The sequence below is a fragment of the Medicago sativa genome, chromosome 2, assembly GCF_051527215.1.
Source record: "Medicago sativa cultivar Bolivia chromosome 2, Bolivia_mono, whole genome shotgun sequence".
Lineage (NCBI taxonomy): Eukaryota > Viridiplantae > Streptophyta > Magnoliopsida > Fabales > Fabaceae > Medicago > Medicago sativa.
This window is the reverse complement of record NC_140750.1, coordinates 63,574,957-63,589,612: the sequence shown is the minus strand read 5'-3', so window position 1 is coordinate 63,589,612 and position 14,656 is coordinate 63,574,957. Positions and strand designations below refer to the sequence as shown.

Here is a 14,656-nt window from a genome sequence, read left to right as displayed (position 1 = left end):
GTCTCTGCAACCTGCCCAGTCAGCATCTGAATATCCTTGAATGTAGGGAAGTGAAGATCTGGGAAAATAAAGACCTTTGCCAGGACATGTTTTGAGATATTTGAGTACCCTTAAAGTTGCATTGTAGTGTGTTTGAGTTGGCTTTGATAAGAACTGGCTTAACTGCTGTGTAATTGGTCTAGTTGCATTCAAATACAATAATCTGCCAACAAGTCTTCTGTAAGCAGGAATGTCTATCAATGGAGGTGATGCATCATTATATAATTTGATGGATGGATCTGAAGGGGTGGCCACAGGTTGAGAATCCAAGAAACCTGAATCAGACAACAGATCCAAGCAGTATTTTCTTTGACATAAAGAAATACCTAGTTTTGAATGAGCAACTTCCAAACCCAAAAAATATTTGAGTTGACCCAAATCTTTGATTTTGAAAGAACTGTGAAGAATGTTCTTAATGAAAGTGAATTCAGCCAAGGAGTTACCAGCCAGTATAATATCATCTACATATACCAAAAGGGCAGTGAACCGATGGACACTTTGTTTGATGAAGAGAGAATGATCTGCTGAAGCTTGTGTATAACCATGAGCAAGTAACAAAGAGGCCAGTTTCTCATACCATTTCCTACTGGCTTGCTTTAGGCCATATAATGATTTGAGCAACTTGCAGCACTGATTTGGCTTATTGATGGAAACACCTGGAGGAATATCATTGTAGACATCTTCTTGAAGATCTCCATGTAAGAAGGCATTATTAACATCAAGTTGATGAAGATGCCAATTGTTTAATGAAGCAAGTGCCAGCACTAATCTGATGGTGGTATGCTTGGCTACAGGTGAGTAAGTATCAAAATAGTCCAATCCCTCAACCTGATTATAACCCTTAGCAACCAATCTAGTTTTGTATCTCTCAATAGTGCCATCTGCATGATGCTTAATTTTGTAAATCCATCTGCATCCTATAGGTTTAACATTGGGGGGTAAATCAATGATTTTCCAAGTTCCAGTATTTTCAAGTGCAGTGAGCTCTACTTGCATAACTTGCCTCCAACATTCAAACTTGTTTGCCTCATCATAGAATTTAGGTTCAGTGTGAGCATGAAGAGACAAAATGAAATGAGAATGAGGGTTAGAAATATTATGATAAGTATTAACAGATGCAGATGATTTATTAGGAAGGAGTGGTTTTATTTCTGGAGGATTTTCTAATTGGGAGAGAAGGAGAAATGTCATTAGTGGGTTGAGTGATGGTAGGAGTGAAAGATGAAGAAGAGGGAACAATGTCAGTGATAGGTGAAGGAGAAGAAGTATCTATATCAGAAGGAGTATCTGAAGAAGATGGAAAAGATATGAAATACTCCCAATCATGACTTTGAGATGATGAATTTGACTTATATGGTAAGACACATTCATGAAAAACAACATGTCTGGAAATAAAGATCTCTCTGGTATGAAGATCATATAAAACATAACCTTTGAAACCTAACTTGTACCCTAAGAAAACAGACTTTCTGGCTCTTGGGTCAAGTTTGGTTCTGTGACTTTGGACAGATGAGGCATAGCAAAGGCAACCAAAAACCTTAAAAGTAGTGACATCTGGTGCATTGTCATAGAGTAAATGGTAAGGAGAATGATTTTGAAGGACAAGTGTGGGAACTCTATTGATTAAGAAGACAACATATAAGAAAGCATATGACCAGAAAGACAAAGGTAATTTGGATTGGTACAATAGAGCTCTGCCTATGTTTAAGATGTGTTAATGCTTTCTTTCCACTCTCCCATTTTGTTGGGGGGTTTCAACACAAGACCTTTGATGCGAGATACCTTTGGAGGCATAATAATCATGAAGAAGAAACTCAGAACCATTGTCAGTTATGATGATTTTGGGTGTTGTATGAAATTGGTTTTCAATCATGGCAATGAAAGTTTTAATATGGAGGGGGTACTTCAACTTTAGTTTTAAGTAATATGATCCACAAGAATCTAGTGTGATCATCAACAATGGTAAGGAAATATTTGTGACCATGAATAGAGTTAATAGCAAGAGGTCCCCAAATATCAAAATGAAGTAATTGAAATTTACTAGTAGCATGAGAAGAACTATGAGGAAAAGGCAATTTCTTATGTCTTGCAAAATGACAAATGTCACATGCAGCTTTATTATCAACAATGATAGATGGATACAAATTACTCATAGAAGATAATCTTTGGTTAGACAAATGACCAAGCCTGAAGTGTCATAGTGCAGATTTAGGAATTCTAGAACTATCAAATACAGTTGGAGACTTAGAAAAACTAGAATCAGAAATATTACAAGCACTCTGTGCCACTTTATTTGGTAAAGACTTAAAACTATTTTGAAGTTGCAACTTCTGAGTAACATATTGCAGGGACAATTTGTAGAGTCCATCTGATTTTTCACCCAAACCAATCATCCTCTGTGATGTCACATCCTGTATCACACATTGATTAGAAACAAAATTGACACTACATGACAAAGATTCACACATTTTGGACACAGAAATCAAATTGACTTTGAATTCAGGGGAATATAAGACATGAGTCAAATATAGATGAGGAGTGAAATAGACATTGCCAGCATAATGCACATAAATGGAGTTACCATTAGGAAGAGTAACAAGAACAGGTTTGATTTTGTAGAATGAAGTGAAATGAGTTTTAGAAAAACAAATATGATCATTAGCTCCTGAATCTATGATCCAAACAGGTATGGAATTAACATGAAAAGAACAAGAGAAAACACTTTGTATACCTGACTGATGAGGAGCAATGGGAATAGCCTGAGAAGTAGTGATTTGGTTAGAAGTAGAGGCAGAAGGAGACACAGTCTGAGGCAACAAAGTTGCTTGTTGAAGCAAGCTCACAAGGTGCTCATATCTGTCTTGAGAAATACTGAAACTTGAATGACCATTCCCATGCTTAGTGTTACTTGTATTTCCAGATTCAACTGTAACACTATTAGTGGATCCATGAGTGAAAGTATTGGAATTTGCTGGTTTATTAGCATTAAGGAATCCATGCTTGAGGTAACATGTGTCAATGGTATGATTAGAACGATTGCAGAAAGTGCAATGTCTAGAAGAATTCTTTTGATTACCATAAGATCCTCTACCACGACCATAAGATTTCTTTGAATCAGTAGCATTAACCAAAACATTGGATTCATCAGAAGGAAGGGAAAGAATAGGTGCATGATTACTTTCTTCTTGTATCACCAAGGAATACACCTTATTCAGAGTAGGAAGAGGATCCATAAGCAAGATTTGAGTCTTGATAACAGAAAATTGGTCGTTTAAACCAACAAGAAACTGCATGATTTGATCTTCAACTTTGTATTCATGAGCAAGAGTTGAAGATTCACAACGACATTGATGAAGACAGGAGCACTTTGGAAGAGGCCTGTGTGAATTCAGTTCTTCCCAAAGTGTACGCATTTCAGTGAAATATTCTGAAACATTCTTTCCTCCTTGCTTGAGATTATTGATGGAAGAACGAAGAGTAGAAATCCTGATTCTATCAGCTTTGGAAAATCTCTCTTTCAGATCTTCCCAAACTTCTGAAGCGTAATCATGAAAAACAATAGTTTGAGCTATGGATTCAGAAACTGAATTGATAATCCATGAGTGTATCAAATGATTGCACCGTTCCCATGCTGCTCTGTTCAAATCCTGAGCATCAAGTTGTGGAAGAGCGCCATTGATGAACGCAAGTTTGTTCTTCGCTCCCAAAGCTCGCTTCATTGAGCGACTCCAAGCCAAGTAATTTGAGCCATTGAGCTTCGGGATGATCGTAACAGAATTTGGACCTTCGCTCGGATGAACGTAGAAAATTGATTCAACATCTGGTTGATTTGGTGCAGCTTGGATGATGATAGGTGCTTGACGAGGAGGCATGATGCAAATTGAAGAAACAGAAAGAAATCAACGCGTAAAAAACGCAGAAATCAAAGAGAAGAACGAAGAGATAGAAATGAAGAAAAAGTCACCGATTGATGCAAAAAAAGAACAAAGAAGCTAAAAGAAAAGCTTCAGTGAGCAACAATGGAGGAAAAACGAAGAGAAAACAGTGGTTGAAGATGAAGATTGGAGCGGAAGCGACCGTAACAGAAAACGGTTAGGATCGTAACTTCTCTCTCATGAGAGAGAAAATCTGATACCATATTATCAATAGAGAGAAAATGAATGAATCTCTTGTTTTCATTAATTGGAATGAGATTAATACAATGTTATTTATACAAGTAGTGTGTTGTATGCTAAGCAATGTAAGCTAGCAACTAGAAGAACACTACTCTAATGGATAACTTGCTGCTCAAGTTATCTCTAATAACAGAGATGAAAGTAAACTGTAATAATAGGCAGGAATTGGAGTCCCTAGAAATTAGAGTTCCAAGGTTAGCTCGCATAAGAAAACAGACGAAAGGATGGAATGGGTGATTAGGAGAGTTGAACATTCTTGATGAGGCCAAAGAAATTGAATACACACGTAGAATAATAGCCATTCTAAGTTCCAAACAATTTTTTTTTGAATAAAAAATGGTCCCAAACAATTTTTTAAAAATAAATTAATTAATCACAATTAAGGTAAAAAAATTAAAGAAATAAATATATGAAAGCTTACTAATAATAGAAAGATTAGAAATGACAAACACTCTAATTAGGTGACAAATGTCACACTTGCCATAATACTAAGCTTGCTTTATTATTATCTATAGATTACAAAGAAGTCTTATATTAAGAGATAGGGATAGCCTAATCGATTTCAATTTGAATCGGTTCGGTTGATCGGTTTGTTTGAAAATACAATTAAAAAAAAATCACATTTTCACAGATTTGTATTTCAGGCATACATCATACTAAGATATTTCATAGATCTTTGTATTTCATATTTCATAGAAAACATTGGCATATATTGAGTATAAATCAATGGATAAAACAATGTGTTTTCAAATGTTTGAAGGCATAAACATGATAAAACTAACCAAGAGATGAATGATCTCAACGGTGGAGAGGAACAATGGGTTAGGTGTGGTTGACGACTATGGTTTCTCTTTTAGTAGATATGAAATAGAGCCTTAGTGATGAGATGAAATGATGATGAGAGAAAGTGAATGAATTAAGGAGTATCTTACGATGAACTTTAACTTTGGGCCTAATCATAAGTATGTGTGAGGAGAGATCAATCAATAGTGTGTGTGTATATATATTTTTTTAGTTGTGTGTGTGTGTGTGTGTGTGTGTGTGTGTGTGTGTGTGTGTAGTAAGCTTTTTAATGCAACATGTCACTTCCACGTTTATTCTTAATATTTTTATTATTTTTTCTGTTTTCTAAAAAATATATTTTATTTGACATAAATATCTCAACAAACTTCATATATTACTTTGATCTTATCAACTAAATGTTTTATTTACCTTGTTAATATATTTTTAATATTTATGTAGCATAAATAGCTCAACAAACTACACATTATATTTTAAAGTTTTCTAATCATCAATAATATCAAGCAATAGTCTATCATTTGCTATCTATTTATGAAAGTTAATGGCCAACAAAAACATAATTTTTTCTTATCATAATTATTTGACACATCAACATATTTTTATCATTTTGTGTCTTTTATAACAAAAAATCCTATCTAGAGGAGCGACAAAATAATGGTCAGAAGATTGAATTGATTCTGTAACACAAATTTTTTTTAAATAGTTGTATTAAACGAACTAAATTATTTATAAAAAAAGGATTTTATTATGATAAACAAACACAATATATATAAACAAAAAAATCTCTAAATTATTGAATGGCAAAATATTTTATCTATTTGTTATAACTTTGAAAAAAACACTTTAAAAATATTATATCTATTTGTTATAGGTTTTTTTTTGGAAAAAAAAGAGGATGTCCAAAAAGAATCTGAAAACAATTTCAAATGAAAATATAGTAAGGATGGATTTTTAAAAAATATATCTTTTCAGAGGGGGGATAAAATAAGGATCAAAATATTAAGGTAATTTTGTAACAATAAATTCATTTTATATTCAACTGGAAGTCTGCCATTTCAATGATTATTGCTAGCACTTCTTTGGCTGGAAATGCAACCAACAAAGCTTCCTCTAATTCTATGCGGGACTTTTCAATTATCAAGTATTTCAATGTTTCCACCCATCATCCTAGGGCACCTACTATTAAAGAAGTTATTTGGAGTCCTCCTCTCCATTCTTGGATTAAGTGCAATATTGATGGAGCTTCTATTGGTAATCCAGGCAATTCAAGTTGTCGAGGTATTTTTAGAAACAATGAAGCAGATTTTCTTTGCTGTTTTGCTGAACCGCTTGGTTACTCTAACTCTTACCTTTCTGAAATCAGTGGTGCCTTAAGAGCTATAGAGTTGGCTTATCAAAACAATTGGCATAATATTTGGCTAGAAACGGACTCCTCCTTGGTTGTCTTAGCTTTTCATAAAGAGGGTCGGATTCCTTGGTCCCTTAGAAACAGATGGAACAATATGAAGACAAAGCTGAAACAAATGAATTCCATGGTTACTCACATATACAGGGAAGGGAATGAAGTTGCAGACACTTTAGCTAATTTTGGTTTATCTCTTCAACAACTAACAGTTTGGCAAGAAATACCAAGTTTTATTAGAACTAACTTTGTAAAAAACAAATTAGGTTTGCCTTCTTTCAGATTTAAATATTTCTAATGGAGTTTTGGTTTGGTCCCCTCCATTTTATTTTGCTTCCTTTCTTTCTATCAATATATTTTGGTAGGTCAGTATCTTAGCTGCCTACTTTTGGTTTAAAAAAAAAAATCATTTTATATTGTATTTAAACAAATTAATTTTTTCCTTCAAAGAAATGACTGTTATTACGATAAACAAACATAAAATTGATCATGCTTTTTTAGAAAGTCTCTAAATAATAATCTATCAATTATTGAATGTCAAAATCATCATTCTTAATCTATAAAAAGTTAGCCTTATATTTGATTCACATTTACTAAAACTAAGTTTATGATGTTCATGTATTTTTATCTTACATTAGGCCTGTTTGATGCAATAGAACTACATTCTTATTAATTTTTCTTTTTTTAGGTAATCCAATTATGAATGACAGTTGTTTATGCCCATGTTCACTCTCTTATTAACATCTATGTTTTATTTTTACAAAACTCATTAGGATAAACATCTCAACAAATAATTCATATCTACTTTGATTTTATCGTTCAAAAAAAGATTTAAAAAGATATTCTATTAAAGAAATGATACATGCGGGAGCCGTAAAGACGAAAAGTAGATAAATAAGGAGAGACGAACAGACAAATTTGAGTAAATCAAGACGACCGTTCATTGAAAGATCTTTACTCTTCCATCCAGATAACCTTTTACGGATGTTATCCAACAGAGGATGCCAAGAAGATAACCGACACAAATTTTCACCAATAGGAAGACCCAAATAAATAAACGGTAGCTGACCAACTTTGTAATTTTATTTTATTGGAAGTATCACCGAGGATTATTATTGTTGTTGTTGTTGTTGTTCACTACTAAAAAAACAAAAATTAGTGAGGGAAAACATGAAATCCCTCTCTAGTTTCGTCACTAAATTTTGCGACCAAGAAGTTTGCGAGAGATTTTATTTTTTCCTTCACTAATTTTCGTCCCAAATTTTTCTTTTTCTAGTAGTGGTTGTTGTTGTTATTATATTATTATTATTATTATTATTATTATTATTATTATTATTATTATTATTATTATTATTATTATTATTATTATTATTGTTATTGTTATTATTATTATTATTATTATTATTATTATTATTATTATTATTATTATTATTATTATTATTATTATTATTATTATTATTATTATTATTACTACTACTACTACTACCAGGGATGATAATGGATGCCCACATATATACATGATAGTTAACTTTCTCTATTTGATGAAATTGATATTTTTATCGTTCTCACATTCGTGTGAATATTCGTTAGACGAGTACTATAGTGGATATTAAGGTAAAATGATATTTTTATACAAAAAAGTTCATTATTATAAAATAATTGTAATTATGTAGTATTTATTCCTTTAATTTTATTATTAATAATTGTGGCACTAATGATCATTTTACAACTATTTCAAGTGAGATTTGGACAACGTCTCTTAAAGTTACGAAATCAAGTTCTTACCATTTAGCTGACACCTCTTAGACTTATTTCTTCTATTTTATGTAGACAAAAATATTATACCACACACTTTCACTTTAACAACTAATTACCAATCAATCCCTCAAAAAAAAAAATTACCATCAAACAAAAATCATTAATATAGAAATCAAGTTATATTTTATTTCAGGATGAGAAGATTTTTAGTTAAGTAATATGACAATAGTATAATATATAGTTTTTAAGTAATATGACAATAGTATAATTTTACTAATTCAATAACAGGTATGGATTTCTACGAGTTCGGGTACTTAAATATGTTTATTTTATTTTATATGTGTTAATAATTTTACTAAATTCAATTAATTTCTTCCGTCTATGCATTTATTGATTTACGAGTATTTAACATATTGTTTATTTCATTCTATTTGCGTGTACCCATTAAGATATTTCTCTTGTACCGGCCCATGGTGAATTATATCTGCAGATACTATGCATACAGAATTTAGGTCACCTTTAATTATATGTCTAACTCAGATAATACTGGGTCAATACACTAGTAATATTAGTAAAATAGAGAGTGGAGTTATCATCAGTTCAATTCATCAGTTTCTTGGATCTTGAAATGAAAAACCGAGAACCGATCAAACTAGATCGGTTTAGATTTGTTCGGTTCGGTTTTAAACCAAACCAGACAATGTCAGATATTTTTTTGGTTTGGTTTGGTTTGGACTTTCAATTTAGTCGGTTTTGTCCTTACTGCTCACACCCTAACCGTAACATCAAACTAAAAGTTAGTTATTTTTTAAATTCAAACTTTTAAATATAAAAAAACTTTAAAAGTGTGAGTTTCACAATAGTTGTTTAATTCCTTTATTATTGGATCAAACTATACACTTCAATTGCATAAGAGTGATGTTGCATTATGTGAGTCACTTAAAAAATAGTTATAAAACCAAGTTTCAATTCCTTATAAACTTGCCAACGAAGATGCTAAAATTTTATTTATTTTTTGATAAGCGACTGGAGGAAGTAATTAATTAGTTATTTAGTCAATGTTCACAATTGTCAATAATGAATAATAGAAGAATTCTTTAGAAATAATAATAAAATAACACTCAAAGACATAAAATACCAAATCTCTCCAAATTCTCATTCAATACTCAATAAACATGAGTTTGTATAGTTACACATAATAACCAACAACACATTTTTGCAGAGAAATAATAATTTAAACAGATACAGGTCAATTGTGCCAATATAAAGTTCACAACATTGAGTGGCTTTTATTTTAATTTTCGATTAGGTTTAATGAATAGTTGAATGATTGTTTAATCAATCATCAAGCTTGTCCAAACCCAACTCAGTGATAACCTTTCCACATTGAGGATCAACTGTCTCGGTCATGAATCCGAGGGCATTAACAAAACGAACCAAGGAAGGAACACCCATGTTCTTGGTGAGGACAATTCTGTCGGATTCGTTGTCCATAATCTTTCTACAATTTCCCTTTTCATTTACGGCGTTCACCTTGCAAACCTCTTCCTCGTGATCACCTTTACATTCAATGTTGTAGGTACCAGTTTCGTCGGTGGTGCTCTCCTTCACGAATGTCACATTGTTGTCTCCCTTTGTGCACTCTAAAGTCACCTTAACACCTGCACATCATTTAATCAAGATTAGACGGTCGAGAATCTGAGTTTTTTTATTTACTAGAATCATAATGTTAACTGGAAAAAGTTGAAATAACGACGGAAATTCAGAGACAAAAAAAGATTAAATTCATCTCAAATTTCGTCGCTAAATGTTAGAGATGCTAAATTTGCTGATCAATTTTATCATTTTCATCTATAATTTCTCTCTTTATTTCAACATTTTTCTAGGAATAATGATATATTATATACATATATATATATGATGATAAATTATGGGCTAGAAAATATTGTTGTTATTACCTGCTAGGGGTTTGCTAAGCCTTGACTCAAATTGGAAGCCGCAAGGATCACAGTAGATTTGGCCAACAACAATGAAAAAATCATCTTTATTTGCTGCTGCATTAGTTGTTGGTACAGCATTTGGTGCAACACGAGCTGCCAAGACAGATGAGAAGCAAAAAGCAGAAACAATGAGAGCAACGACAGCAAATGACCTTGCCATTTTATTTATTTATTTATTGTTGTTTGGTGATTTATTGTTCTGCTTTTTGATTTCCCCTTGTGATGAAAAACAATGGGATATTACCAAGTCTTATATAGGAGCGTGCAAGAATCTTGGTCCAATCGTTTGTGTGTGGTAATTAACTAATTATGGAGTTTGTTATATTTAGAATGAGAAAGACTTGCTCATATTTTGATTTTTCACCATTGGTTTATTTGACTTAACAAATCAATGAGATAAAACTTCGGAGCCTCTTTCCAATTTGTAATTGCCTATTTGGAAAAATAAATATAATTACTATTATTGTTGTGGACATGATTTATTTTAATTTCTTTTATCTCAATTAGAAAAAAGAAACAAAATGCTTGTGTAGTTAAAAAGTTCAAAATTGGAACCAAGGTTTTACATCTTGATAGTTTACCTCAACTCGTTTTGCCTAGGTAAACTCGACTCGAGAACTCGTACGAGTTTACCTTAAATTAAAATGAAATAAAATTAAGGCTAAAATTTATTATTTACATGACATATATATGTAAACTAATATGTCCTCGCGAGCTTAGCTCAGTTAGTATAGACAATGCATAATATATGCAAGGTCCGGGGTTCAAACCCCGGCCATCACAAAAAAAAAACTAATATAATATTAACTTGTGCCCTCAAGGGCACATGTTAAGGAACTCATTATAGAAATATATGTATTTAAAATCGTGCATTCAACTTCTTAAAAGTCAAACTATTATGTTTTCCAATGTAAATTTGCTCTTTTTGGGTTCTTTAACATGTGTCTTTAAGGCACAAGTTAACATGACCCTTTGGATAATTTTATTGACAACTTTAACATGTGTCTTTAGGGCACAAGTTAGCATGACCCTTTGGATAGTTTTATTGACAATTTTAGGAACTTGTGAAACTTGCTTTTTTGGATGGTTAAGACTTAAGAGTCTTATGAAACATCATGTTCAACTAAATATCAAAATACAAAATAAACTTCCAAAATCATAAGTTTCATAAGACTCTTAAGTCTTAACCATCCAAAAAAGCAAGTTTCACAAGTTCCTAAAGTTGTTAATAAAACTATCCAAAAAATAAAATAGTTAATTTCTTCAAAAGATCAATCTTTTTAAAGTTCCATAACATCATTTTACTTTTCTAGAATCACCAGAGATGACTTTTTGGCAAAAACTATATTTTACTTTTCTAGCATCACCATTAACATTTGTTCCATATTTTTACCCAATATCAGTCCTATTACCCATACTATTTTTCCTCCCTCTTTCTCTAAATGAATTGGGCTTTGAAATAAAATGGGTCAAAAAAACGGCGCAATTTTTCTTAATTTTTTTTTCGACATAAACTCGGTCGAATTTACACGAGTTTATCGAGTTTGACCGAGTTAACTCGAGTCAAACTCGTCAAGTGGTTAACACATTTTAAAAAATGATTAGACACTAACAATAGATAAGTTCAAGTGGTTAGATATTCTCTTATGTATGAAAAAAAAAAAATCAGTTGAAAATAGAGAATTCACCCTACCCCTCACAAGTTAATCGCAAGACATTAATCACTGCTAAACAATGAAAAAAATTGGTAAAAAAATTCACGAGACAACTCAGTACCTTGAAGTTAAAAAAAGGCGGACTAAAATTTTCAAACCCTATATTTTTTGTTTTTTTTACGGAAAACCCTGTATTTGAAGTTGGTCTGCTCCACACCATAACTTTACATAAGACAATAAACGAATAAAACATGTGTACACCCTTGTCTTTGACATTTCTTATTTTATTGTGGACATAATTTATTTTAATTACTATTGCCTATTTGTATTGCCTATTAATCTTCGGAACCTCTTTCAAATTTGTATTGTCTACTAGTTTGAAACCCGTGCCAACACGGGAAATGTTTTACTGAAAAAAGTATTTTGTATATTTGAAGTGATATAAATTTTAACTGCTTTTCACATGGTTCTTAACTTAAAATAAGAATTTTTATGGTTATTTTAACTGATCTTTTCGAGAACAGAGTTTAAGGATGAATCGGTTACGATACTCGAGCGATTGAGGACTGATACAGTGGAGAAGATGCTCCAATGAGTTTCATGGTGATGGTTAGAGCGAGCGACGACAATACCTGCAAAACAGACACATGCTCCGACACTTAAGTTAGTATTTGTTCAAGAGAGGGTGAAAAGTGTTTACAGTTTAGCCTTAACTTTATGAGTTTGCATAAAATGATCTTGTAACTTGTGTGCGGCGGAGGTGTCATGCTTGTATAGATATCGAAGGCCAGTAATGACCGTTGGATGATAAGATGATTGATGGGGTCATTAAGATATTGTGTCGTGATGAGCCTTTAATGTATTGTGCGAGCACCTTCGAAAAATGTTGTGATCGTTTGCATATCTTAAATAGATGGGTCGTTGTAAGGCTTTTGATGAGTCACTATTGGATCGTTGAATCATGAGGTCTGGTCCAGAACAATAACAAACTCAAGACAACAGTAGATTAAAAGAAAGGGTTAAATATGTTTTTGGTCCCTATAAATATACCAACTTTTCGTTTTAGTCCCTCTAAAAATTTCCTTTAACTTTTAGTCCCTATCAAATTTTCAATCACTACTTTTGACCTCTATTTTTAATTTAATTTTTGTATTTTTTTTAATGAAATTGTTCAGAAATGTGTAAAATATTCTAAAAAAAATTAGATATGAATTTTTAACCGTAAAAAATATACAAATTCATATTAAATTCATGTTTTGTTAAAAAATTCTAATTTTTTTTGGAGAGATTCTTATAATATTATGAATTTTTCTAGAAAGTTTTATTCAAAAATATGAAATCTACATATGAGTTTACTTTAAAAGAGGGACCAAATGTGAAGAAGGAAAGTTTTTGAGGGACTAAAACGAAAACTTGACATAGTTATAGGGACCAAAAACATATTTAACCCTAAAAGAAATCACATATAGTTAAGTTAATAATTATATTAAGGGATATAATTTGACTTTTTAACCTCAAATAACAAAGTTCAAATCTCATCTAAGACAACTCTAATTTAGTCATTAGTATCCCTATTATTTATAAAATTACCGCTTCTAATTTTTTTTAATCACTATACAAAAACAAAAACTAATAAATGCACCTAAGGTTCTCTAAAAAAAACACTTAAGTTTTTTTTTTCAATTGTAATACTAGAATCAAAAATATAAAAATAGATTCAATCATCTATTTTTTATTGGAAAACCATACTTTTTTTTTTGAGGAAAGGATAGCTCATTTCATTTCATCCATAATAAGAGAGTGAATACAATAAGGTGGATGATAGAAAATACTGGGACTAGCATGTAATATAGACGCTCTAGCAAGACTATGAGCGACTCTATTAGCTTGTCTCCTAATAAAAGCTAGAGTATAACTAGCATTAGATGAGAGTAGAGTCCTACAAGTAGACAATAAACTTCCAAGTTCGTTCACATATAAATTGTTGTTGAGGACAGCATTCGCAACTACCTGACAATCAGTTTCGAAAGCAACTCGATTAAAGCCCTTGTCAAGAGCAATTTGAATGGCTTGTTGAAGAGCAGTAGCTTCACATTCGGCTGCTGTTGCAACATATGGAAAAGTCATGGAGTGAGCTTGGAGAAGACGTCCAAGGTTATCACGGAAACAAATACCGACACCAAATTGACCTTCAGCTTCAAAAAGAGCACAATCCACATTGCATTTGATCCATTCTGTCGGCGTTTTAGTCCAAGTTCGATCAACAATTTGCGCATCAGTATTAAGACGGTTGCACCACATATAGTCTTGAACCGTATCTAAAGCTAAAACACAAGATGCTTTAGCATTAACAGATTTTTGTTCCCACAAGCATGCATTACGGGCGCGCCAAATACTCCACAAAATAGCCACAAAACGTGAACGGTCTTCCACATCAAGAGTTGCAAGAATGGCAAACATTATAGATGCAAAACTACTACTTGATGTCATGTGTGGCTCTAGAATTGGAAAACCATACTATGTACATATGAAAGGGAAAATTAGTATTAAACAATGCATATTTTATGTCTATTTATAAAAATAAAAGCATGTCAATCACAAGTAGATAATCGTCTAATCAATTTTGTAGCAAATTGAACAAATGTTATGTCATTTATATATTATTTTGATTTTTTATTTTGAGATAAATTAATACTTTAGAAATGAAAAACATAGGGTTCGAACTCGGGCCACACACGAGTTAGCTTTCACTCATAAAAACATAAATTGTTTTTGATGTATGTTATTATTTTTTAATAATTATTTTTTTACAAAAATATGATAAAG

The 14,656-nt window shown here is 31.8% G+C and overlaps 2 protein-coding genes across 2 annotated transcripts; both read right to left on the bottom strand.

Moving 5' to 3' along the window:
- Positions 1-9,305: 9,305 nt before the first annotated feature.
- On the bottom strand, positions 9,306-10,401 carry LOC146949597 (pollen-specific protein-like At4g18596). The gene is made up of 2 exons (XM_085745555.1): positions 10,134-10,401; positions 9,306-9,836 (listed from the first exon to the last, which is right to left on the bottom strand). The coding sequence occupies exons 1-2, from the start codon at positions 10,333-10,335 to the stop codon at positions 9,514-9,516; spliced, it is 525 nt and encodes a 174-aa protein (XP_085601681.1). The 5' UTR covers positions 10,336-10,401; the 3' UTR covers positions 9,306-9,513.
- A 3,202-nt stretch (positions 10,402-13,603) lies between these two features.
- On the bottom strand, positions 13,604-14,320 carry LOC146949596 (uncharacterized). The gene has a single exon (XM_085748540.1). The coding sequence runs from the start codon at positions 14,318-14,320 to the stop codon at positions 13,604-13,606; it is 717 nt and encodes a 238-aa protein (XP_085604666.1).
- Positions 14,321-14,656: the final 336 nt, after the last annotated feature.

Coding starts and splice junctions, on each gene's coding strand:
- LOC146949596 (XM_085748540.1), bottom strand. CDS start 14,320: ATGACATCAAGTAGTAGTTTTGCATCTATAATGTTTGCCATTCTTGCA.
- LOC146949597 (XM_085745555.1), bottom strand. CDS start 10,335: ATGGCAAGGTCATTTGCTGTCGTTGCTCTCATTGTTTCTGCTTTTTGC. Junction 9,837..10,133: donor GCTTAGCAAACCCCTAGCAG/GTAATAACAACA, acceptor AATGATGTGCAG/GTGTTAAGGTGACTTTAGAG.